The 25,343-nt window shown below is 38.3% G+C and overlaps 1 protein-coding gene across 1 annotated transcript in view; it reads right to left on the reverse strand.

The window, feature by feature from the left end:
* Positions 1–406: 406 nt before the first annotated feature.
* The window catches only part of CDC123 (cell division cycle 123), a 30,930-nt gene continuing 5,993 nt past the window's right edge, over positions 407–25,343 (reverse strand). Inside the window, exons 5-13 of the mRNA XM_057366460.1 lie at positions 23,959–24,054; positions 23,179–23,285; positions 17,443–17,491; positions 15,744–15,819; positions 12,669–12,791; positions 9,343–9,371; positions 3,853–3,981; positions 1,950–2,087; positions 407–1,147 (exon numbers count right to left, since the gene is read on the reverse strand). Coding sequence (XP_057222443.1) covers positions 1,121–1,147; positions 1,950–2,087; positions 3,853–3,981; positions 9,343–9,371; positions 12,669–12,791; positions 15,744–15,819; positions 17,443–17,491; positions 23,179–23,285; positions 23,959–24,054 — 774 coding nt within the window. The 3' untranslated portion in view covers positions 407–1,120. The remainder of the gene's footprint in view (positions 1,148–1,949; positions 2,088–3,852; positions 3,982–9,342; positions 9,372–12,668; positions 12,792–15,743; positions 15,820–17,442; positions 17,492–23,178; positions 23,286–23,958; positions 24,055–25,343) is intronic.

The following is a 25,343-nucleotide window of genomic DNA, read 5'->3' on the forward strand; positions in this document are numbered from 1 at the left end:
GGTTATGAACACCTTCAAATGTCCTGTTGTTTCAATGGCAACTCTGCACACTGTTAATAAATTACTGATGCCATGCAAACACCTATATCCAAAAGTCAGCTGGTGATTCACCTAAAACTGTCCTCCCCCACCTCCCAAACAACAGCCATTGCTAACAAGAGCTTATGTTTCCCCAAATTTAGCCAAGCTTCCCTTGATACAAAAAACATGAAGTACCAAATGAATACAGAATTTTAAGAGCTGAAAGAGTAATTGCTTTCTTAAACTCAGAGATGTGACACAAAAGAAAAAAGACTGAGTCTGCATTTAAAATTATAGGTTGATGTTAACTACATATATTAAAATGACAGATGATTTCTAATAGGTAATCATGTTAAAAAAAAACAGGATTCAAGAAAGCTTTACTATGAAAATAAATGAAATTTGGTGAAATTTAATGAATTTTGTCCCTTTAGTGACTGTGAAAATATTACTTTACTTGAAATGCATTCAGAATTTCAAATTCCCAATATGCAAAATTTTCAAACCTTAAGCAGCCTACGATAGCTACAGCTCTTTTCAGAAATAAAATATTAGCCTGTGTAACAAACAAAAAAATCCCTTCTCCATTTTTTTATTCTTTTTTTTTTTACATAAAGGATGAGTGCCCCCAAAACAAAATCAGTTTACAATTTTAAAAAGYTACTACAGATAAAAATGTACATTCTTTTTTCTTTGTGACTACATTTTAAGCAAGACTGTGCCTAAATTCAGAGAATGCTCCGTGTTTTAACTGCACAAGCATTACATGTTGCCATATTTACACCAGGGAGTCCAAAGGCGTAGCTCAGTGGCATCAATCTTCACATTATGAGATGGAAAAGCAGTTGTTCAGCTGCACTCAGATTGTTCTTGTTTGCATCAGAATCCAGTGAGAACTCACCCTGACCTTTCATGTTTCCCTGAAAAACCTTCCCTACACTATTGCATAAACCAACAGACACAGAGGATGAACAGCTCTTCAGTTCTTTCATTGACTATAAAAAGCAGGTTTTCTTTAAATCAATAGTTTAATAGTTATGCTAAATACAGCTTTTGCCACATTTCTTGCTTGTAATTCAATGTAATGCTTCTGGGTACCTCAGTCATCATCTTGCTGRTTTCTTTTCTGTCAACAGAACAGGAGAGTTCATAATGTTAGGACAGAGTTATCTGAAGTGAGAGCACTAATAAATCATGACAAGTGTTTCCAGATACAATGGATTAGACAGTGACTGCATTTATAAGCCATTTTTTGAACRGTAAGAGATAATGTTTCCAGCAAATGCAACAGAGCAATATCAACCTTCTTTCTCATCCCAAACTGTTGTATTTTATTTCCAGTAAAGAGCAAGATGTGCCTTGTCCATTAACTCGTGGAATATACAAGAACCAGAAACCATAATGGTGGTGGCAAATCAGTGATCCAGATGCAGGTAACCTGCCCTCCCTTCCCTACCTTACAAAAATGTCATGTTTYCATGCCACTGTGCATCAAAAGAACAAAGGAAGTGGATTGAAAAAGGAACAATCGTTTAATGGTTTTTGCTAATATATTTGTCTCCTAACATTTAAAGAAGTTCTTAAAAGCATTAGCTCCAGGCATTCAAAAACACATTTCCATTCACAATACATCCATATTTACATTTCAAAAGAAAGAAAACAGTTCAGTCCTTCAGTAAGATTTGTCAAACTACATTCATTGCTTCCCATAAAAATAAAATWAAWTAACTGAAGTGAGAGCARTGTGAAAGCTTGCTCTTCATCAACYTCAGAAACAATTAACCCAAYAATACGTTGTGTGATGGCTTCATACATTGCTTTTTCTGTCTTTATGTACTCTTTGKTAGTTAAAGCAGAGATCCACAGACTTTGGTGTTTCCTTTTAACAAAGGCATAAGGTGAGAGATTTTTTTTCTGCTACTTCTTACCAGTTTAAGAAAGTCAATCAATTTGTGAACATCCTCTCCTGTGGAAAGGTCCACAAAGTCCTTGGGCAGGCGGTAGCTCAGGTAGGGACTGGGCTGGACGGTGACTTTGCTGTTTGTACAACGGAACACTGGATAATCCTTTGGAAAATACATTGGAGAAGAACASTGGACATGAATAAAGCTTCTGTTTCTGGAACTCCTCCGTGAGACTGAGTCACGTTGCCAATGAGTTTATTTGGCACTCATTCAACTAAACTTGCGCYTTCTAAAAATTGAAGCTTTCTTATTAAACCTCTGCCCACTTAGGAGCAATTTAAAATGTCAAACATGTTAAGCAGTCAAATAATGGCTTTCATTACCTCACTTTAAAGTTTCTACAATGTATCAGTTATTAATGTATTTAATAAACTCATGCTTATGACAGTACCATAATATTGGAACTATAAGGAGCTTTGGGCARTAGTATCTACATACATATCTGGATAGAGAAAAATCTTTTTCAYAGAATCCCTAAACTTGTTTCACAGTTTATTGTTTAAACACATTTGCAACTATAATCTTACTGAAATTATAATCTAAGCTTTGCCACCAATTTACTTACTGAAGTAAAAAAATACCCCTATAAAAGGTCCAAAAATATCTCTAATTGCTCAATTGTAGCAACAGGTTTTGGGGAATAATACAATTTTCTCTTCAACACATGCAATTGCTTTTTCTGTTTTATGTACTTATGGACAGCAACAAACAGCTTCATCTTAAAGAGAGATTAGTAACTTCATACCAAATTCTGTGACTAGATGTAATCTGAAATATGAAGTAAAGTTATTCTTTTTACTTTTCATCCAGGCTGCAGTACAGAAAACTGTGTAAAGCACCTGGCACTGAGAAAAAGAAATCCCAAAATGGAAATTTGCATGTCCCAKAGACAGCTCAAGAACTGGGAGTGTATTTTAACAAAGGAGACACAGCTTTTAGCAGGATTCATGGAATGGGTTTTCACACAGCAACAGCCACACAGTGGGACAGAGGCAATGGTCTGAACAACAGCCTGGAGTGGTGTTTCCCAGTCAWCGTGTTATGGAAACAGACATAGGACTAAACAATCAAATGTTAAGATCAGCTCAATGAAKCTTGTCATTTCAGTTACCTCTAATGCAGCTTAACAGCTAGGAAATAAAGGAAAGCCTAGACTGACTAGTCTTCTCTCCCCAGAAAACAACTGTTTCCCAAGATCTCCTAACACACCYGTTTCTATCTCCTACACAGCTGGCCAAGGACTCGTCTCAAGATGCAGTGAGAAAAAAAAAGCTGGAATACAAAAAATTAAGACTATTCCTCCCACTCTGTATTAATGGGAAGTTATTTGTTTTTACAGAGGAAATGCTGCTTGGAAGAGGGATGGAAAAGCCCTGTTCTGCAAGCCCAGTGAGTTCAACCAGAGGACAAGGCTTCCCTGAGGGTATTCAAGATGAGGAAGAAACACACATTAAGCTTCTGCTTGTCAAACCCCAAGCATAGAGCTGGAGATGTGGGAAACTGCATAATAGGTACCAGGAACAAAGCAGAAATTTAAGTGATTATTTAGAAAATAAGAAAAACTAAAAGGAGTGCATCAAAACTGAGTAAAAGTTAAGTTTCAGGACATTCTTTGCAATGGGGTCAAAGCTGCAATATGGGCTTGTACTGTTTGAACTAAAAACTCCCTTGCAGGCATCCAAAACTAGCAGGTGATATTTGCTGAGATAAACTGCTAAGGGAGATTCTACTTACCAAGAGTTTACATTTCACAAGTTAAGGAGCTCCATTTACTTAAATGGGATTTGCATCACAATTTGATTGCAATAGAAGAGAAAGAAAAAACAAAGGCCATAAATCCTGCTGGATGTTGTCCAGCCTTCCTCACCTGTTCTGTTGCTTCCCCTTCACTCTGGTCTCCTTTCAAGTTCTTCCCAGAAGTGAGTTCTTCCCATGTAAAGAGCAGGGAGTCTGTTACTTCACCAAATGGGTTAAAATCTATTAACCAAATCCTACCCTGCAAAGGAACCACAAAAATATTAAAACAAACCACAGAATTAAAACAAAACTAAACAAATCAGAATACACATGTACTTAAATTATTGTAGTATGTTTGGTCCTTAAATAAAAATATGTCAAAATTCAAAGTACCTGGTTTTAAGCACCTAAGGTATTCTATCTCCTTTACATTATACTGTTTTATATCACAGCAAACTATGATGTACTAATTTACTTTAACTTTTTTTTTTAAACAGAAGATCAGACAGAGCTCAAATAAACTGAATTTAGTTCTATGCCAGGTGCTTTCATATGAGACCACAGAAGTTCTGGCTAATCCCCATAATCTACCAAGATTCCAAAAGAGAATGAAGAAGGAATAGGGGAGAGCACCAACCAAAAACCACCAAAAAATCCCAAAYACAAGCACAACCAAACAAGCAAAAAACCCCAAACCACTTAAACAGGGATTTTGCTTCCCATGAAAAACCATCTCAGCAATGCTGTTTCATCCAGCAATCTACAAAAATTGCTGTTCTTGGTCTTAGAAGGGACCCTAAAAGCAGAAAGTAGGGTCTGACAAATGCTAATGGAGCTCAYTGAAAGCTCAAAGATGCTGTACTGATATAAATAAATAACTTAAAGGAATTTTTAATATAGACATTACTAGTGTTTTACACTAGTTTCTACCTCATCTTCTAAATCTGTGTTCTAAACAGTGGTGGTAGTGTGCACAACAGCACAACTGCTTTACAACTGCAAAATGAAAGCAGAGACTAATAACACATATTAGAAGTAACAGACATGTATGGGGAAGGAAGAAACAGTTTGTRTTCCTTGAGTCACCTCAAGATACAATCCCCAGCACACAGCCACCTTCTCTCGACCAAGAAAGTATCAACAACTATTCTAATAAAACAGATCATTGTGATAAATTACGAGGAAACATTACTACAGCTGCTAGTAAAAATTTGCAAAGCAAGTATTACCTCTGGGAGAAATCAGTTTTATCAAATAGGGAAGGAAAAGGTCGCAGTAAAATAAGCAGGGCTGAAGAACTTTATTATTATAAAGATCAACTGCAATTGGAAAACAAACCTGAAGACTGTGTAGCTACTAAACACTTGTTTTGTTTTCTGATCCTTCATTCCTGAAGGATTCTTCTTTTTTCTTGAAAATATCTTCCCTATCTTGATACAAACAGCAAATACATTCAATTATTTACACTACAGCCATCTGGTTTCTAACTCACAAAGATGCTTTTGAAGCGTCGGCAGAGAGTAACATGGAGACTGCCTCTCCCACCCACACACCTGAGCTATCCCACAGGCACTRACACCCTGTGGAACTGGAAATCATGGGAACCTGTGAGATAGAGAGCAGAAATTCTCTGGTGGCCCTGTTACCATCCACAGTGCAGGTGTGGGGAGTCCCAGCAGAGATGAAACCAGTGGTTATGACTTGCAAACTGGAGCTGGGCCAGCAGCCCAGCAGGGAGCGTGTGGTTGCACACAGCATTTCACAGCTGTCTCTCTCAGGGCAGGTTCACGGGGTTCAGCTCTCACAGAGAACACTTTAAGAAGCCAAAGCACGGAAACAACAGTGCTGAAACCAGACARCTACAAAACAAACTGCAAATTGGGGGATACACACCTGAGTGGTTTCTTATTTGCTCTAGAAAAGTGAACAAGYCCAGATCTGCACGGTTCAGTTGCAACACCTCTGCACTAATATTGGTACTATCAGTACAAGAGCCAACAGGGCGAGCTCTGCTGTCATATCCCATCTCTGGTCCTCCTCAAAAGGCTGTCACAAATTCTCATTACAAAAAAATGTTTTACTTTTGCTAATGGGGGTGTCTTGTTAGCTCCAAGGCAGCACGAGGAGGAATCTGTGGGTTTTGATTCATTCTACCACACTAGAAAAACAAGCTAATGAACCAATTTAATCACAGASTGAAGCAATGCTTGGCAAAGTTCATTCAGCAGTTCAGAGAATCTTTSTTTGGATCAGAAACATTTCTACTTAATATTTCCCTACAAAAGGCTTTCACAAAAATTCCCCTTCACCCCAAATACATCCAACTCAGCTTTTTCACAGGAACATAAGAATTTATCTAGGAAAGAAATGTACTCTGGAAAAAACTGAAAATTTGGTTTGAAACTACCGAAAGCAACACGTTTTTTGTGAGCACCCAGCAGTGTTTCTCCATCCCTGCAAACAGTAGTGCACCATCTATAGCAATAGCTGTTTCCTTGAGAGGGTCTTATATCTGCAATGAGCTTTGGTAGCTGCACATTGATGAAAGTGGCAAAAAAACCTAAATATCTCTTTTCAGGACTCATTAAAAGAAGTGTATATAACCCTGGGTCAGTAACCAAACTGCCTTTTCTYAAGATTAAATTCTCTTTCAAATCTTAATAGCAATGTCACGATTAATATGTAGTTTCAGATGACTTGCACTGTGTATCTAAAGAGAAATATTAAAGCTATTTAACTGCTATCTTCTGTCTGCCATTAGTAATTTTTGTCATATGAGAGCACAGAAATGCACCACCAGCAGGGAAAGCAAAGTTGTACATATGTGGAGATGGAAAAAACCCAACTTGCACTACATGGTATTTTTTTCTTGTCCTAAAAGAAGTACTCAGTAGATTTACCACACCCTGTCCCCTTCATGCTTTGCTTTACTAAGGYATTAAGCAGCCGGGCACTGAAAGGAAGTGCCCATAACAAAGCCTGTTGCTCAAAGGAAGTTAAAAACAGATAAAATGCAAACTGAACTGTTACATCTCCCTGACTCCAGCTGCACCTTCCCGCACAGTGACAACCCTCACAAGGCACAGACACAAGCACTGGTCTGCTCCTTAACAAGAGCTGTGAGCCAGCACTAGTCTGGAGCCGCTCCCTGTAGCGGCTTACAACAGAGACTTGTCTTGAACACGGTTTGTTGTTCACACTTGGGAGACAGCAAAGAGCAACAGCAGAGCYGACTCTCAAGCTTTTGAGAACTCCCACCTCCAACTCAGCAAGCAAGACCCGTGACAGCCAACTCTGAACAGTTTCTAAAGCAATTAAAGCAAGCATGGGGAGGGGGCTGCTCTCATTCACAACTATATCAAACAACAAACTGCTTCTTCAAGCTGCGTATTTAGAGTTGAAAGAATTCAAAACAAGCAGACAGCGAACATTTCTCTCCTTCTGTAGGTGAGGTTGCTGTGCAACCAGCCTGATGAGCAGCACGGGCTCTGGAAATTAATCATGCTCACAATATTCTTTCGCTGCCTGTAACTCACACGCCAAGGGAGCGATGAATAACAGAGYTGCAAACCACAATAGTATGTGTGAAAGGAGGAGCATCTGACACACAAAGGGCTATCTGGCAGTTTACAAGACTCGAGGGTAGAAGGCACTGAGAGAAATCTACAAACAGATATATTTTATCTTGACAGATGAAGAAACACTGTTCATTTGAGATCCCACAGGCTGAAACCTTTTACTTAAATAATTTGTCTTCATGCCTTAGCAATGAGGCAGAGCACCCAACGGCAGAATCTGGTTCAATGTTCAAGTGCTGCTCCTCATTTTCCCTGACAGCATCCTCACGTCTGTCGATCTGAGCCTGGGCAGGTAATTTCCATTACAGCACAGCTGCTCTAGCCCACAGCTTCATTTTAGGCATCTATATTGAAAATTGTGCTGAGAAACAACAGTCATAGTTTACCACAAGATACATTCCTGTTTTGTTTCTGTTTTGCAAACTATGGTATGATTTACTATTACACAATTACAAAATAGCTCAGTAACATTCAAAATGACAAATCAGGACTTACTCCCAATACACCCAACTCAACTATAATAAAGACTTTCTCCAATCCCRTAACTATAAACAAGTCAGTGAGACTCAAAAACATACATAACAARAGTATCTAGACACTGGTTTTGCATTTCTGGTTTAGGATTTGGAAAAAACAATCTAAACTCCTACTTTTCATGCAGTAATGTGATTCTGAAAATCAGGCTGTGATTCCCTAAATCAGGTTTTGAGATTTAAGGATGCATAATGCATTTTTGGTTGYGGTTGCTTTTAAAATATTACATGTGAGCCTTTCAAGGCTTATTCATCAGACCAAATATTTCTCTCCACTCTAGGAGATGTCAAAGTTACTAACTGTGATATTGGCACCTGAAGTTCATTGAACTGTTTAGTTTGGAAAAGTCCTACAAGATCATCAAGTCCAAACCTTAGCCCAGTACCTCCATGTTCACCACTAARCCACACCCCTAAGCACCACATCCACATCTGTCTTTCAAATAGTTGGGTGGGATGTTTCTCCCCAGCTCCATCACTATGTCGTTGTTCAGGGTTCTGATCTGCCCAACCCTCAGGACCAAGCTGCTGGAGCAGCTTGAAAAGAAAAAAACTGGCTTCCATCTGTCACAAACTGGGCACACCACATTCATATCCTCTTTTGACAATTATCCCTTCCTGTCCTAGACTTACATATATGAACCATTTTCCAATCTCACAAGGATAATCTGAAGAAATATTAAGGATAAGTTTTGATGAGATCAAATGCTGTAGTGAAAAAAACACATGGAGTGAAAAAAATAAAGCCCAAGGAAATATCTGTCTTAAAAGAAAATGCCCCAAACCTGTTGGTGTTTAAGACACATTTGTATGATGCCCTTAATTAAAGAGTCATAGAACATCCCGAGTTGGAAAGGGCACACAGGGTCACTGAGTCCACTCCAGGCCCTACACACGACAGCCCCAAGAATCCCATCATGTGCCTGAGCATCCATAACAACATGCTTTAATTTTTGGTCAGCCCTGAATTGGTCAAGCAGCAGGACTTGATGACCACTGAAGGTCCATTCCAACTGAAGTAGGACTTGATGACCATTGAAGGTCCATTCCAACTGAAACAGTGTATTCTACTCTCAATTACTGCAGCAAGGACTTACCATTCATAAGGAAAACTAAGTCACCTCCTGCAGATTCACAGAACTGAGAAAACTGCAGCTGAAGCCAAARTTCTATGTTTAGGACAGACAACTTCTCTGGAAGGTATTGAGTAAAGAATTAYATCACTGGCACAGACATATTCACATCCCTAATTCTATTATTCTCCTCCTCTAGACAGTATTTAATAAAGAAAAAGACCTGTGGAACAGAATAACATCAGGTTGGTTTGGGGGTTTTGCATAGTGATTTTTTGTTTGGTTGGGGTTTTTGCTTTGGTGTGATTTTTTTGGTTGGTTGGTTGGTTTTTTTTTCCAGGACCATTTCTAGGAAGACAAAGCTATTACTTGCGTGTTTGTAGCATTTCAAGTCTTCACCAAAGAAACCATTAAATACAACCCATTGTCCACTTACCCTGCTGTCTCTGTACACATCAAAAACAACTGAAAAGGAGAAAAAAAATGTTAATTGTAAAAGACACATAATTTCACAGAATGTATCTAAATCTGAATAGATACTTGTGTACACAGCACAATCTGCAAAGTCAAYAGGTCTAAAGAACTGCAAGCCAGAACTGGGTACATTTCTAAGAGGGAGCTGAAATATTTCAAGAGCTATTGTTAATGCCTGGGAGATCAGCTGCTGGGTTTTTCCATTTAATGCTCGTTTCTTCTGTTGATTTTCCCCCCAGTGAAGAATATTTGATAAACTCTTAGCCCAGAGAGCTTATCTTTGACACTGCTGCTTTGTTYACAGCAGAACAGAGATATTTCAAGGAAGGATCAAGACTCCATTGTGTTGGACATTCCACAAACATTTAATAAGAGAAAGTTCCTGCTCCACAGACATTAGGATTTCARCTGCTAGCAGGACAAACAGGTTGTAGGAACAAAGGGGTCAGTAGCAGTGAAATGGCCATGTCTGATGTCACCCAGAGCAGACACAGCACACCTAATTAATAACAACTCCTTCAAACAACACCCTTGCCACTCAGTGACTGACTCAAAGCTGCCTTGCCTGGCTCCACTGTTGTTCCTCCCCTTGGTTTAATTAAACATGACTCTGTACATGCAGTTTTCTATCAGCTTCTGTTCTGTATGGTTAAACAAACATTTGAGTTGTCTTTCTATTGAGCRAGGGAAATCAACAGGGAAGCATTCAAGCATGGCTACATGCAAAAGCTGTACCAGTTTAGCAGGAAGAAAGGGAAAGAAAAAGAGAGAGATTTAGGAAAGCCTCAGACAAATGCTGTATTGCTACTTCCTTCACTAATAAGGGAATATCTCAGCTAAGAGATTTCCCAATACATGYGGATAAACTAAACTCAGGATATGACAGTGGAACACTTGAGTCTCAGGAAGCTGCCTGTCAGGAACAGGGATGTTGACTGATCACATCCATGCATGTAAAGCTTCATCTGACATTTCATGTGAAGTTGGCTGGGCTAAGGGCAAACCACAACTCCAGAAATCCAAAGCCAGTCACGTAGCTGGTTTTTACCACGTAGCCTAAAAATCCACACAGCTTTTGCACAAGTTTAGTTGCGTCAATAAAAAAGTCACTCCAGGATTAAGTGCTCTGTTTTCCTGGGAAGAGGAGCCCTCATTGGCTAAGTCAGTCATCAATGCAAAGGGGAGTACAGGAACCCCACGATTTCTTCTCCAGCTGTTCAAGTGAACTTAGTGCCTGCACCACATCCTCTCGTTAGTCATATCCCAAAGATAACCCTTCCATCTGAGGGTTTCTATAAGTGAGGCCTGTCAGTTTAAAGCAAGCCCATGGCAAGCACTGAGGCTAATGACATTTATTGGGATTCACAGCTGACATTCAGACCTATATTACACTGATGACTGGTTCAGGAAACTCAAAAACACTGAACTAGAAGAAAACCTGAACTGTTGCCTCTTCTTAGGGATCATCTCAGAGCAGGAACGTTCTGTGCCAGTAACACTGCAGCAGAACTTCACCAGAAACTGCTCCAAACAGAGGGAAAGCCAAGGCCCAGCTCTGCAGTATCAACACCTCCAAAAYACTGCTCTTACTGGGCTCTTATCAAAGGTATTTAGAAGGTTCTAACATAATTTAGAAGTATTTATAAAGCATTCACCCATCTGTTATCCTACTGCTCTGACTCTGCAATGCTTCAGCTGCTCTGACTCAACTCTTCCATCTGGAGATGCTACCAGACCAACTGGAAAAAGCAGAGCAAACAGCATCAAAATCCCCAATGAAACAAGAAGTCAGGAAAAAAGCTGTAATACCTTTCCTTTTAAAAGCAAACAAACAAGCAAGCCCAGATTTTTCTTCTTAACAACACATATGCTACCAGGCAGGAGATCAAGGGAGATGATAATGGGGGATAAATGAAATGTGGTAAAAAAAAAAAACAACACCCACAAAAACCCAGAAAACATTTTCTGCATGGCATTTCTCTGCAGATGGACSAGCATTTAGTGCCTAAGAATAAAAGGTTAACAAACCTTCATCCCAGAAGGTTGCCCTGAAACCTCCTTTTCCCTCAAGGCAACTCARATGGCATCCTTTACATAAGATGACACTTCAGACCTTTCACCAGACTGCAGTTTCAGAGCCTAAATCTAGGCATCAATTTCCAAAAACAGWGCCCTGAATCCTTATCTATCAGTTGATTACATACCTGTTAAAATTACGYTGGAACACAGAGGAAAATTAAAAGRCAGTAATCAGAATGCCAGATCTATTTGACTGATCTTACTTCCAAATGTAAGACTATGGACTGATTAAATTAGTGTACTGATTCTACTGGTCTTCTCCAAGCAGCAGTCCATGAGAACTTCTCTGGAAATAAAGAAGCTCTGCAGAGCCGAATTATTGAAAATTTTAATGTAACAGAGACCGAGACTTRAAGGTACCTTTTTCAGACAGTTGAAGAGGACAGATCTATTTGATTGCTCTGGTGGCTCAGTAAAAGTTAACAATATTAAAAACTTACCTAAASATTGAAATTTCAAAGCTCCAGAGATGATAATAAAGCTGCCAGAAAATTCTTTTGTTTATGGATTTTACTAAGCTGAGTTTTGGTCCACACCAGACCTAATTTAAATTTCTTCATCATGCTTCTCGCCACTATTGATCACCCATCACAAAGCAACACCATTCAATTCTCACTAAACCAGGTCAGGAAACTATTTCAAATCAAATTTTCAAAGGACTTCACATTTAAAGAACAAGACAATTTACTCGGGCTGTTTAGATGTATCAGATACTGTGGCCTTTATTCAAAGGTTTCAGCACCTAACCTGATGTGCATTGATATTCTAGGAGAAATAATTAAAACTTCTTGAAAAGAAACTTTAAAATCCTTTATTCAAGGAATACATCAATAATTTAGCAGCAAACATCTAACAACATCTTTATGAACAAGTATTTTTCTCACAACTGAATGTCTTTTGTCAAGGATCTCCTACCTCGCTTTTCTGGTGTAAAAGTTGTTTTCAAAAATAAGGTTAAAAAGCCTTTAACAAAAGAGTTATTATGCCTTCTGAAGGGATCTTTCAMTCATTTGTTGTGACTTCTTGAAGAGCTCCAGCCTATTCCTTCAGGGTTTTTTTGTTGCCAGTGTAATACCAAACCTTTGCTGCTCCATGAGCTGTAGCCACAAGAGCTTTCAGACTCTTCTGAAGTAAAGAGAACTAAGCCCTGTGAAAGCTATAGCTATGAAGAGAGAGATGCATACCCACAGATCCTCTCAAGATACTTACAGTCTTCATCCAAGAATTTATACTGTATGTGTTTCTTGAAAAACTCCTGTATGGATCTACAGATCTCCTCGTGTTGCTTAGAGATGTGATCGTAGTACTGGGTGTAGTCCCTCTGTGATATACCTGTCAATAATTTCAGTTAATTATAAAGAGCTCTAGGCATGCAAAAAACCCAAACAGAAAAAATGCAATTATCAGACACAGAAGATGGGGTCTTCCCAAGCTTCTACCATTATCCATGACTTACTGTTGGTGTTATCCTGCTATACGTAAAGTACTTCCATTAGGATTATCTTCCTTGAACAGCTCTGTGCTATATTTGTGAACTTCATTTTATATGTACACCYTTTTACTATTTTTATGTGAATTTCAGGAGGAACCTTTGCCTGTGTTTATGTTTCCAGCTCCTTTATTTTCCTTTCAGTTTTATTTCCTTTGGTTACTCTGGTCAAAAAGCTTGTTCTGCACATCAGATTTAGGGACCACAGTTTGGAACCATGAAATTACAAGGGTGGGAGCTAAGCTTGCACATCAGCAAAGATGACAGATCCTAGGATACAGATTCTCACTTAACTGAGTTTTTAAAGCATGGAATAATATGACTGGTTTGTAAGGCACTACAGGTGAAACCTTAAACACTAAAATCAGTGAGATGACAGGCAGGCCAGTACCTCAGTGCTCCCATTTGCTCCCTAAGGGCTCTCYTGCCTGTGTCACACCAGAAAAACCATCCCTCCTACAAGTCCTTAATTTCATACATTTGTCTACAAGACAATGGTTTAAAATGACATCAACAGGATTACACACTTTCATGCATCTTGAGTTCTCATACAGGATGTGTCAACACAAAACATTGCAATACCCTCTTGACAAATGTTAAATCCAAGACCTGYCCCATCACTGCAGAATGAGTAATTCAGGCTATTTACATGCAAAAAGAGACAGAATGCCCCAAGSAAGATGTATCAGTGACATCTGTTTGCTGTTTTAACTACATACAAAACACAGAGTTTTACTGGAAGACAATGCYGACTACCTCCAAAGATGTGCTTTTTTTAAAAAAGTTCATGTAAGAAGTTTATGACGTCAGTGGAACTCAGACTTTTAAATACCATTGCAAAGCTTAACCTGAGTCTTAAAAACAAAAACCAAGATGATGGCATCTCAGGGGATGCAGATGTGTAACTGGAAAATCATTCATTACACTGCAAGTATCACTCCTTAGTTTGACTGACAGGCTTATTAATYTTAAGAGCATGGGAACATATTGTGAAAAACCTCAGAACTATCTTCAGAAATGCAGCTGGAGTGCTAGCTAAAAAAATATCCCATATTGGCAGATCTASCAGGTCTCAAAATCTAGTCATGAAATGTACAGAGTGTTTCATTAGCCAGTGTACAAATGCTTGGAGGTACTTGAAAGTAAATATTACTACACATATATATTGTATAATGTATCTACATTCAAACATTTTAAAGGTTATTAGAGCAATGTGTATCTCTGGCAGCTGTGGTGTTCCARCATCACAAAACAAGACAGAATTCAGGTCTTCTCCTTTCAAAAAGCTCTGTCAGAAGCCATTAAGCAATACTGACTTAATGAAGAAGCTCTGCTTTAGAAAGATAAACTCTGTTACAGAGAACTGTAATACACTTGCARTTGGCATAAATGGAGAAAAAATGGGAAGATGAGCATAGGAACACCAGAAGAAACAGCCAAATAAAAGGACTTGGAACAATGGTGTGTGTTGACAGCACCTGGATTAGCACAGCTCAAAACATCTAAGTGCAGCTCCATGGGAAACCCAGATCAGAAAACAACAGGGAGTTTGTTTCTAAAGGTTCATAGAGGTGGGACTGGATGGAGGAACAAATTTCTGACAGCTCCCAACAGGTACAAAAAGGCACAGCCAAAACAAGCCCACAGTCACCATGCTGAGGAGACAGGGGAAACAAAGAAAACTACATTGACAATGTCCCTTATCTTCCATATCATCACAAGGAACCCAGACCACATGTAGATGTGGAGCCTGGTGCTTGTGAGTATGTAGGCATGAGGGAGGCAAAGTGAGTAAATCTGGTTTTATATTAAAGCAAAAAAAAAAAAAGTCACCTTTCTTACTGTAAAGGTTGGATTTGCTCCATCACTGCTATAGCATTTCCTTGTTAGAAGAGTTCAGGCAGAATGATTCAACCTTGTTAAGAACAAATGTGCACTAATCCTCTGCTATTTGAGTTTCTGTTTATCTCTMAAGATTTCATGGTAGACCACACCAAAACTAAATCCAAACTCCAGAGTAGTACTCAGCCTGAAATTAAACCCCTCAATTCAAGCACCTGTATGCACACTGGATATCTCAGCTCCTGTTATGGTTAGCAGAGAATAGTCAACACAATAAGGAATAAAACTTAGCTAAATTTACCCTCAAGTTACCCTACTCAGCTGCCTACAACACATGCCCTAGCACAATCAGCTTGTTCTCCAGCTGTCAGAGGTCTCCCAATGCACCCACCAGCTMTGGGAATGCTGTGAATACTCTGGCTCTTCAGTGCCACTTGCAATGTTTTACATTTAGGATGCTGCACCAGAGTAACAGAACAACAGTTTCTAACTAAGCTACACTGAATTTAATAAGTGCTTAARATACCTCCTACACCCGTGGAGGTGTTCTGACCTCCTCCACCTTCCTCATAGAATATCCACATGGGGTCATGTATTTACAGCACAACACACAACTGCCTCTGTATTCATTCTGCAAGTTGGAGATTATGCAATTTGCTCCTGAATATAAAAGAACCACTCACAAACCTGCCTTTTGGTGAAGTTTCTGAATTAACAATTAAATTAAGAATATTCTCACTATAATGGTGAGCAGGCTGTGCTGTCAGGCTTTCAAATACAGTGAAAAGTGAAATGTGGCAAACCACATTTTAAATTGCAGAAAGAATCAACCATTAATTTCCGAAATGAGGTGTGAAAAGAAAGAACTCTCTTCAGACTTAGCCCTCATTCAAGAAACCAGAGAAACTCCTCAAAATTTCATCTAATAATTTTGTTTTGAAGAAATTCCTTACCTAAAAGCTTGTTTTCCTTGACAAAGCATCTGAATTCTGCACCGGGGATTAGTTCACACCATTTGCGAAGAACAAGCTGTGGAGTGAAAACAAATGACAAAGCAYTGTTTCAGAAAAGTAACAGCATTCTTTTGTCAACAGGTATGCCTTTTAGCTCTATGGATTTGCTGTAATGATAAGATGACCACTAACACTAGAAAACAAAACAATCTTAAACTGCAGCTCACATAATCATCTTTGCAAATATTTCAAAGCAATTAAATTTATGATTAATTTCAGAGAATCACASAATGCTTTCAGTTGGAAGGCACCTCTAAAGACCATATAGTCTAAACTAGTTTAAAGTAGAAAGGTTCACACTGGACATAAGGAAAAAAAACTGTAAGGACTGTCAAGCATTGGAACAGCTCCCTCAGAGGCTGTGCAGCCTCCACCCACAGAGGTTTTCACACCAGATTTTAGAAAATGCCAAGCAAGACAATATGATCTCATTCCTTACCCAACTTTCAGCATGAGGATGGACTAGAGACCTCCTGAGACCCCTTCCCACCTTAGTTATCTTATGCTCTTCCACTCTGTACAGTATTTATTACTGTGAAAACATGTATGAAACAACTTCCAAGTTATATTAATGATAAAGCATGGAAAATAAAAACTCTGCTSCACAACATAAAAAAATCTGTCATGGAATTGGCACAGAGTTGCTCCCTAGTCAAAGGAGCTGATGAGCAGAATTAAATTTATCCAAATCAACCTCTATTCTGGTACACACCCAAGCAGAATTCTGTGACGCCTTTGAAGGCGCAAACCAGTTAAAATAAGGACACAGGATAGAAATAGAAAGCAAACTATTATAGTCAATAGGACAGACTGCCTGGGAATTAAAGCATSTCTCTGGCACTTTCTCAAGTTTCTGCATTTCCTAAGCTAAAATATACAGAAGGATCCATGTTTTTTTTGAAGGCTCCTGTTAYTGCTGCTGGATACTGGAAAATCCCAACACCTTTAAACTGCAGCAGAAAGMTTCAGTAACCAGAAATTACATTCTCAGCTATGGTGTAAACAGGAAACTCTTTGTTCCAACTTTTAGATGTCCTGTATCTTTAAAGCACATTTGATAGTGCTTTAAAATAAAACAAAGTTCATTCACTTTTCAAAGGCCCTTTAAGCCCACAGGATGATGACAAATGTTACATTTACAAGAAAACTATTATTAGAGAGATGACTAGATGTTACCATAAGAGCAGTAGCTCCACATTAACAGTTTAAAGCATCTCTAGCTGAACATTTTAATCTGGTAACAAACATAGGAAACAAGATGTGACAGACCACTTCAGTTCAGGATGTCCCTAGCCACTACAGCAAGCCTCACCCTTAGTAACTTCAGTGTGATGTTCACAAGCAGCTCACCATCAGAATATTCAACTTTGAGCTACTGAATTTGTCCTTCCTGTCAAAAGCTGACAGACATGAGAGGACACTGCAAGGAACCTGCTCAAGTCTGCACTTTATCTCACCTTATCTGCAATCAAATGAACTCCTGATGACCTGCAGTGCTGAACCAGACTTCCCTTCATATCCAAAGCAACACGAATAAAACAAACATAACACATTTTACGGACACAAACCCAAGCACAAATGTCACCCAGCCTGTGAGCAATTCCTTTAAATTACTTAGAAATCATACAAGGAGTCCTACCTCATAGTTCAATGAAGGATCAGGGGAATCATCTGCACAGTGAATAAATCTGAAAAAGTAAGGCACAGACTTCAGAATCTGCTTTACATGTAAGATTTTAGCCATAGTGAGAAAGATAACCCCAAATTGTGAAACATAACAACTACTGTTAAATTATTTCCAATCTGTATAAAGCAAGTAAATGCAATACAAAACAACAACCCTCCTTTTGACAATTATCATGGGCAAAAAAAAATCTTTTCTTCTAATGCAATTTGGATGCACTTAAATCCAGCCATGGAAGTATCCAAAATGTAAGTGCTTATTCACTGTTGATTTATTTCTGCTTGAATCAACAGTGCTACTCCTTTCCCCTTGTATTGTTTTGTTGGCATAACCGAATTCTCAAAAACCCCATAAACTTCAGCAATCTAATCCAGTTTCACTGCAGCMTGTTTTCCCAAGTACTTTTAATGTTTAACTTCCCAAACCACACAACAGAGACACATCATCATGCCTTACAGCAGTTCATTTGCATGAATACAGGATGCAAAACAGTGCTGCTGCTGAGCAYTTCGGATTCCATAGTATGGTATCTTTTTAAATTAAGAGCCTTAAGAAATACTCTTACAAATCTCTTGAGAGTGGGAATAAACAAAACTATTTCCATAACTGCAAGCAGATGTCAAGGTTTTGTCCCTTGTCAACAGCTGATTCTGTGGGTCTCCTTTCAGGAACTRTCAAGAATGGAGGTATTTATAAGTACTTCCAAGTACCTGTCATTTTACAGCAAACCTTGCAATAGATTCTGTAACTTTCAAAAGGTAGTCACAAAAGAACATGGGTTTTTCTTTCAATTCTACTCTCTGACCTTATTGGCAACAAACTACTCAAAAGCACAGAACTGTGCTAAGGGTCACTGCTGAGCAATAGTCCTAAATGCAATATTTATAAGATCTCCTTTWGGCAGTGAACTTCATTCAGCAACCCAAAACTCTCATATAAACACTSCATTTGTAAGACATGGCTGCCCAGCCTTCGGTTTGAACAGAAGATCTATCGTAAGAGTTCATTCTGTATGCTGCCAGCAGAAATAAATTTCACACATTTTAGTTTAGACTTTAATACCCACAACATGAAGAAAAGTAGGGCAATACAGGCAGGCTTTCCAAAAGCACTGTGATCAAACACATCATATATATATCTGTAAGCCAGTGTAAACAGATAACATCCYTCAACTACAGTTTAGATTCCCCGCAATTCAAGATCTGTCAAGGCAACAGAAACAAACCCATGAGAGCTCACAGTTTTGCTAGACTCAAAATTCCTCCCTTACTAGAGTATATGCYTGCCATGCTGAAGAAAATATCCCCCCCCACACAAAGCCAATAATAAACTCTATATATAAAGGCAGCTGAAGTCCAGCACATGGAGTTTTGCAGTCCCTGCACACAAGGACCTGTRTATTACCTCTCACAGACTCCATATYTGAGACTGGGTGCCTGTAATCTGCTTCATTCCAATAAMACACAGTCTTTCCCAGCAGTCAAAAAATCCCAGCCTTATAATCAAAATCATTCCCTAACTCAACCATCAAATAGCTCTTACCCAAAATATGCAGGGAAGGATGGATCCTCTTTCGTTGAAAGTCAGAAAATTAAACCCTTGGGTGCCATCCCAAGACCCACACRGTATTGCTGCTCAATCAAGCAAACAGGCAAAATCACAGAGACAAAAATACTGCAAGATGAAGTAAGGGTATTTTTTGAGCCTTAATGACACATTGAGTACGAATGAGGAAGGTGAATACAGTGTAAGACAAAATAAACTCATGTCTTCATAATCTAATTTTCCTTCTAAATATATTATCAATAGTTTTCATTGATAAAAGGCCACCTTTATTAGGGGAGCAAATTTTGGGTGACTTGAGGTTGAAATTTTGTATTTTTTACCAGATTATTGTAGCATTAATTGTTGAGACCCATCTGAACTCAGGTATACAGATGGCCTTTTGATCACTAGAGGCACAGTGCTAAGTGGGGTTTCTTCAAYCCACATCCTATTCAGGCTTGGAAGTACTTCAAAGAAAATCAGAAACATTTCAGGAAGCCCAAATTGAGACATGCCTGGGCTATATTTTCTGAAGCCTCTGAAAACTGTCATTTTGAATACTAAGGCTGAAGAGATCAAACTCTTTTGCTTTGTTGTGGTCATCAGCATTTTTACAGAATTATAGAAAGATATCAAGACCAGATGGAATCAAGGTCTCTCCACATGTAGCAGCTCTATGTCAAACTCCAAGTCATATACTTGCCCATGACACTACACAAAGCCATTATGCAGGCCAGTTTTCAACACTGAGAAAAGCAATTTAAGAAGGTTGGAAGATTCTCCAGTACCTAACCTGCTTAGAAAGCCATGAACTCATTTGCAAATCACTGAGATTATTCTGTGGATAATTAGGAACTAGGATGAGAATAGAATTAGGATAATTATGAATATGATGAGAATTGTAAAATTTATTCTGTACCTGACACTTCCCTGCTATTATCTCATGGTTAATTTTAAATCCTTAATAAAAAAAAAATCTAAGGAGAAGCTTCTAACAGCCTTTGAACTGTATCTTTATTCCTTGAATACTGAACCTTGCTGGAACTTTGAGGACCRAAAGAAATAGGAAATTAATGCACCACTCAAAAGAGGATCTTGTACTACACTGTAAATTGCTAGGAAAAATGGGACGAGAGTAAAACATCAAGAGAAAAAAAAATCATCATCAAAGGCCTCATTCTCCACATCYTCTTGTGCCTACCCTAAAAAAGCTTACAATAAAGTCTAAACTAACAGCTCCTGTTCTTGCAAAAAGATATTGGAGTACCAAGGTAAGTTCTTCATGATCCAACACTGCCTCCTATGTTCTGTTAAGAGAACACAGGCTGTTATTTCTCCACATCTCAGAAAACTTTGAAATTTCTCTACAATTTAGAATACAATATTAGAAGCATTAAGTCTTGTATCACAAATGTGATAAAACAATCTAATCATGCTCAGTATATTTGCATTTTTAATGGTTTGTATTGAAGCATTACATGGTTGAAGTTTTCTCAGAACTTGAGACAGTTGAGAATTACAAGCAAGGGCATTCCCTGACCTGAATGTACGGAAACAAGCAGGAAACAGGAGAGGAAACAAAAAGCAAGGAAAGTTGTTTGCCTTGTGTCCCACACCACTGACCTAAATTTCTAGATCAAAACCCAGATCTACAAACTGCCATCGCAAAACATTTATCATATTATGAAACATGAAGAGGATTTTTAAGTTCATACAATTGAACAGGAAACAAAACCACAAAAACAAAAAAAGAGTATTCAGCATTTCAGCTATTACTTACAMAGGACAAGAAACTTTTAGACCATGCTGAGTATTAATGGAAGTAGAAATATAATGCATTTATCCTCCCTCCAAGTAGTCCTTCCAAGGGATTTGGATRCATTATGTATGTAATTTTCATTTGTTCAGCACTTCAGGTTCTTATGCCAGCTACATTTTTAATTTCTGCTTGCTAAGGACTAGTGAACTGGCAGCTAATCAATAGTATAATTAAGGACGACCACTGTTCTGATTTAGTAATAATCATTGCACTGCCTRGGGACATTTTGTACAAATAACTTTGTAATTTTGAAATACCAAGCAAAGACTGGACAATAATATATGCTTTAATCAAGTATGACATATTCATAAAATACAAGATATACACAGAGACCAAGGTGATTTCCCACAATCATGTCATAAGCTTTACTTATTTAACTCTAGCTGAGCTGTGCTATCTGGTGTTCTTATCATTTTGGGAAAAGGGYTTAAATGAACTGGACCAGTGAAGCCTGAGGTGTTGCCTTTCTGCAAGAAGGCATTCTTCCACAGCAGGATCAGGAGAAGTGAGTGTGCCTGCTATGGGCTGCTCAGCCACTCTGTTCTTGTGTGGACTTAAGGTGAAATCTGATTGTTCAAGGCAAGAGCCATGCTGTGAAACCTCACACCACKAGAATGTCTTCATTGCCCCTCCCACCAAGACAGTGCTCACTGCAGGGAGGAAAAGCTGAGGCACTGACTAAAACTAATACAAGATTAGACTGGACAGAAAATGCACTGATTTCAGTACCAGTGAGGTGGTTGAACCAATTCATTCTACCATACAGTTGCCACATCTAAATCAAGTGGCACTTGCTAAATGCTTGCTTTTCTCCTCACTCACTATAAAGCAGTTAACCAAACACGAATTCTGCAACAAGCTCTGGATACTTTTTGCTGGGCCTCTTTATACAGCAGGATAGTAAAAAACAAAACCTGTATTATTTAATATTCACAAAGGGATAATAAAAAGTGTGCAGTTTTTTTTTCAGACCTGTAAGAATCAGTCCTGAAAGCCATTGAAAAAAAGGAGACACTAAATTTTATTACTCAAACCTTTGAGCAAGCCATCCTCCAGACACCCCACCTCTCATTAGGGGAAACTATGAAAAGCAGCTCCTTGCTAAGGGACCAAAGGCTTCTGAGGATTCACTCACCTCTGACATGTAMACTATAGATTTCTCACCTCCCCCATCCCTTTCATTCTCTCTGACCCCAGAATCATGAATTCTCAATGCTCACAGYTGTTTTTCAAGCCCAACATACTTTTCAAACTGTCTTCTCACTCCAGTATCTTGTCCCCTCCTACTCAGACTCTTCCTCAGCACYTCATGACATTGCAGGTTAGGCATGATGGAAAGCCCAACATCACAACTGGACTGACAGCCTYGCTGTCTACAGCCCTTGTATTTTTTTCCAGGTAACAAAAAACTAGGGGAAGAGACTATTATTGGAGTTGAAGGAATACAAAAGCAGGCAGTTGCACAGTATTAATGCAACWGGCTCCACACTTCAAACAAGAAAATTTTTATCAAGTCATAAGCCACCTGACATGAGACTGTTATGTTTGGTAACCTCTAAGGCACCTAGAAAAAGGGCTCTGCATTTGACTGAGTCTCCTAAATAATCCAGTAATGTAAATAAGCATTGAATAATTACCAGAAAACAATCTCTTAGACACCAAGCCATGGATTGCCCCTTTTCTTTGACATTCTGCTTGTGTGGAGAAAAAAAAAAGTAACCATAGTAACAGAAATATCAACCCCAGTAATTTCATTTTCTTTCAGAAAAATGCTGTATTTCAGAAATGAGTGACATAAATCAATGAGATGYAGGTACTACAGGAGGAAACTGTTCCTATAAAATTAAGTACTCCCTTCATGTGAGCAGATAAAAATAAACTCCAAGCACATCATATTTTTAATTYTACCTGTAACTGCTATCCTTAGTCACATGGAATGTATTTGCTCCAAGAGCTACACAAACTTGAGTTCAGAACAAGTTCTAGAAACATGTAAAATGAAGTCTCAGGCATCTTCCAGGCAGCCACACAAGCCTCCACAGCTTTAAAACTTGAAAAGGGCATGGTAAAGTCACACTGTGTTACCATAAGAAGTGGCACCAAYAAGGAGGGTAGCAACAAGTAAACACCAAAATGGGTAGGAATGCAAAAAAATCCCAAGAATAACAAGAATAMAACATGACTTGCTCTGGAAAGCAATGCAGTAAAAATGGTCTTAGTCCACAGTGTCATAGCACAYTGGTTGCATGTGCTGCTTTAATGTTTTTCTGGTTTGCTTTTGTTTTTCTGGCTGGGCATAACTAAGACTGTCTTAATTATCTACTTACGGCTGAGTGAGATCACGAGTTATGAAGTCTGAACTCTTGAAGAGGAGGAAGATGTCACTGAGAGCTTTACATTTCAGAGAGCTGTTCATTGCTATCCAGTAGGCATCCTAAAGAAACAAGATTATCCACAAATATATCTTTACTATCAGGAAGGAATGCACRCTGCAGGTCTGTCTAAATATTAGACAACATTTGAAATACATGCAGTACATTTTTTTTTTTTTTTATTTCAAGGAAAACTTCATTAGTAGTTAAAGGAGGCACAATGGTTACTGTYTTTCTTATGAATACTCTGATGTAGGCAGTGCAAATCCATTTGGAAAACTACRTTTTTGCCTTATTGCTACCAGGAACTTTCTTGGAATGCTTGATGTATCTCTTGAGAATACAACACAAAAATATTTGGGTGCACCCATCTTTACAATATAGTTAAAAATACCTAAAAATAACTAAAGGGAAGTTTATTTTTTTTTAACTGTGGCACTTTTCATCTTTATGCCAGGCAAAGTGTTCAACCAGGATCCTAAACAAAAAGAGTCTGACCATCACACAACCATCCTTGACCAGGATATAAGGCTTTAGATAACATCAGTGCTGCCTTGCATCAACCTTCCCAAACATGCACCATTACCATCTGTCTCTAATCCACCACTTCACTGATGTCTTGTTCATCACTTCTTCATCAGAATCCCTAGTCCCCACTTCTTTCCAATGCATTAAGATTTTAAAAAAAATTGAAGATGTTATCAGAGAATAAGTTTTTTAAGTCAGCATTCTTACCCTTGGAGCACTCCAGTTAAGTTTAGGAAAAACACTACCACCCAAGGAACTTATTGCTTCCTGAACTTTAGCTGTGAACTCGGGAAATTCTGGTGCCTGAACAAGGAACAACAGCAAAAATATCAATTTTAATACGGAAGTGCAGCCATCTTCTAAATACTATTAAAAATACATATTGGAGAAGAAATAAACATATCTAAAATCAGTATGAACCCCAGAAACACAGTGTATAATAAAATCACTTAAATAAATCACTTAATCAAATCTGTCATTCTTTCAATCAGAGAAATTTGAAAATGCTTCCAAGTTGTCATTCTCATTACTAGCAAGCACCATGAACTTCAGGAAAAAACCCAAAACTTCATAACATTCATCATGAAATCTGCAACAGCTGGCAAAAATACAAGTCAAATAACCAAACCTTATATACTTACCTGTTGGTTTATACCCTATGCTAGATTATTGCATACAAGTAAGATCCAGTCATATTTAAACTTTTAAAAAGTGATTTTAGAATTAAACATCTCTTTATTGATTCATAGGGAATTTGAATGACAACTGATCATTTAAGCTCTAGTTTTATAAAATGTTACTAATACTTTAACTAATCAGCTCCTAAATTAGTTTTTAAGTAGCTCCTTAACAATATATCAATTCAAAATAGAGGACACACTGGTTGGACTAGAAAATCTTGCCTTATAAAGAACACTGAAAATGTTAGATTGAGGTAAAAAAAAAAAACAAACCACCAACTCTTTAAGTTGCTCCAAACTCCACCCTGAATGTGGTGCTACAGAGAAAAAAAACAGGGTGCTGACCTTTAAAATAATATAGAAGGATTTCAAGCATATGTCAAAAAATTTTCATGTAACAAGATTTATAGCAAGAAGTATATAAGAACACTGTTTCTGCTTATTTTTAAACTCAAGGGTAACTTCTATGCTAAAGCTAATTGATGCCTCTTAAACAACAAAACCCTCACAGCCATACAAGTGAATAAAAAAAAAACTCATACATTCTGGCATCTCTTTACTGCAGCTTCCCCAAATGCAAACACTTAAAAAAACTTTCTCACATTTTAGTGCAGCGACCTAGACTGAACCTCAAACATTCTGAACCTTTCCTTCATACATTACCTAGTCTCCATGGGAAACTACACTTGGAAAACTGAAAAAAACACTTCTCTTATTTTATTTTTAGACTTTCAGCCGATTCTAGAAACTCCTCCTGCAAGAAGTAAAACTCTTCATCCATGGCATTCTGATCCAAACTCCTCTTGTTTTGACAGGAATCAGGAGTCCTACTATATATGTAATACCAGCACATACTAAGCCTCCTTGGGAAAATGTTACCAACATGTCACTTGATTAACACAAGGGGATAAA

This window comes from Malurus melanocephalus, unplaced genomic scaffold (assembly GCF_030028575.1).
Source record: "Malurus melanocephalus ecotype Western Australia unplaced genomic scaffold, MMel_1.1 scaffold_65, whole genome shotgun sequence".
Lineage (NCBI taxonomy): Eukaryota > Metazoa > Chordata > Aves > Passeriformes > Maluridae > Malurus > Malurus melanocephalus.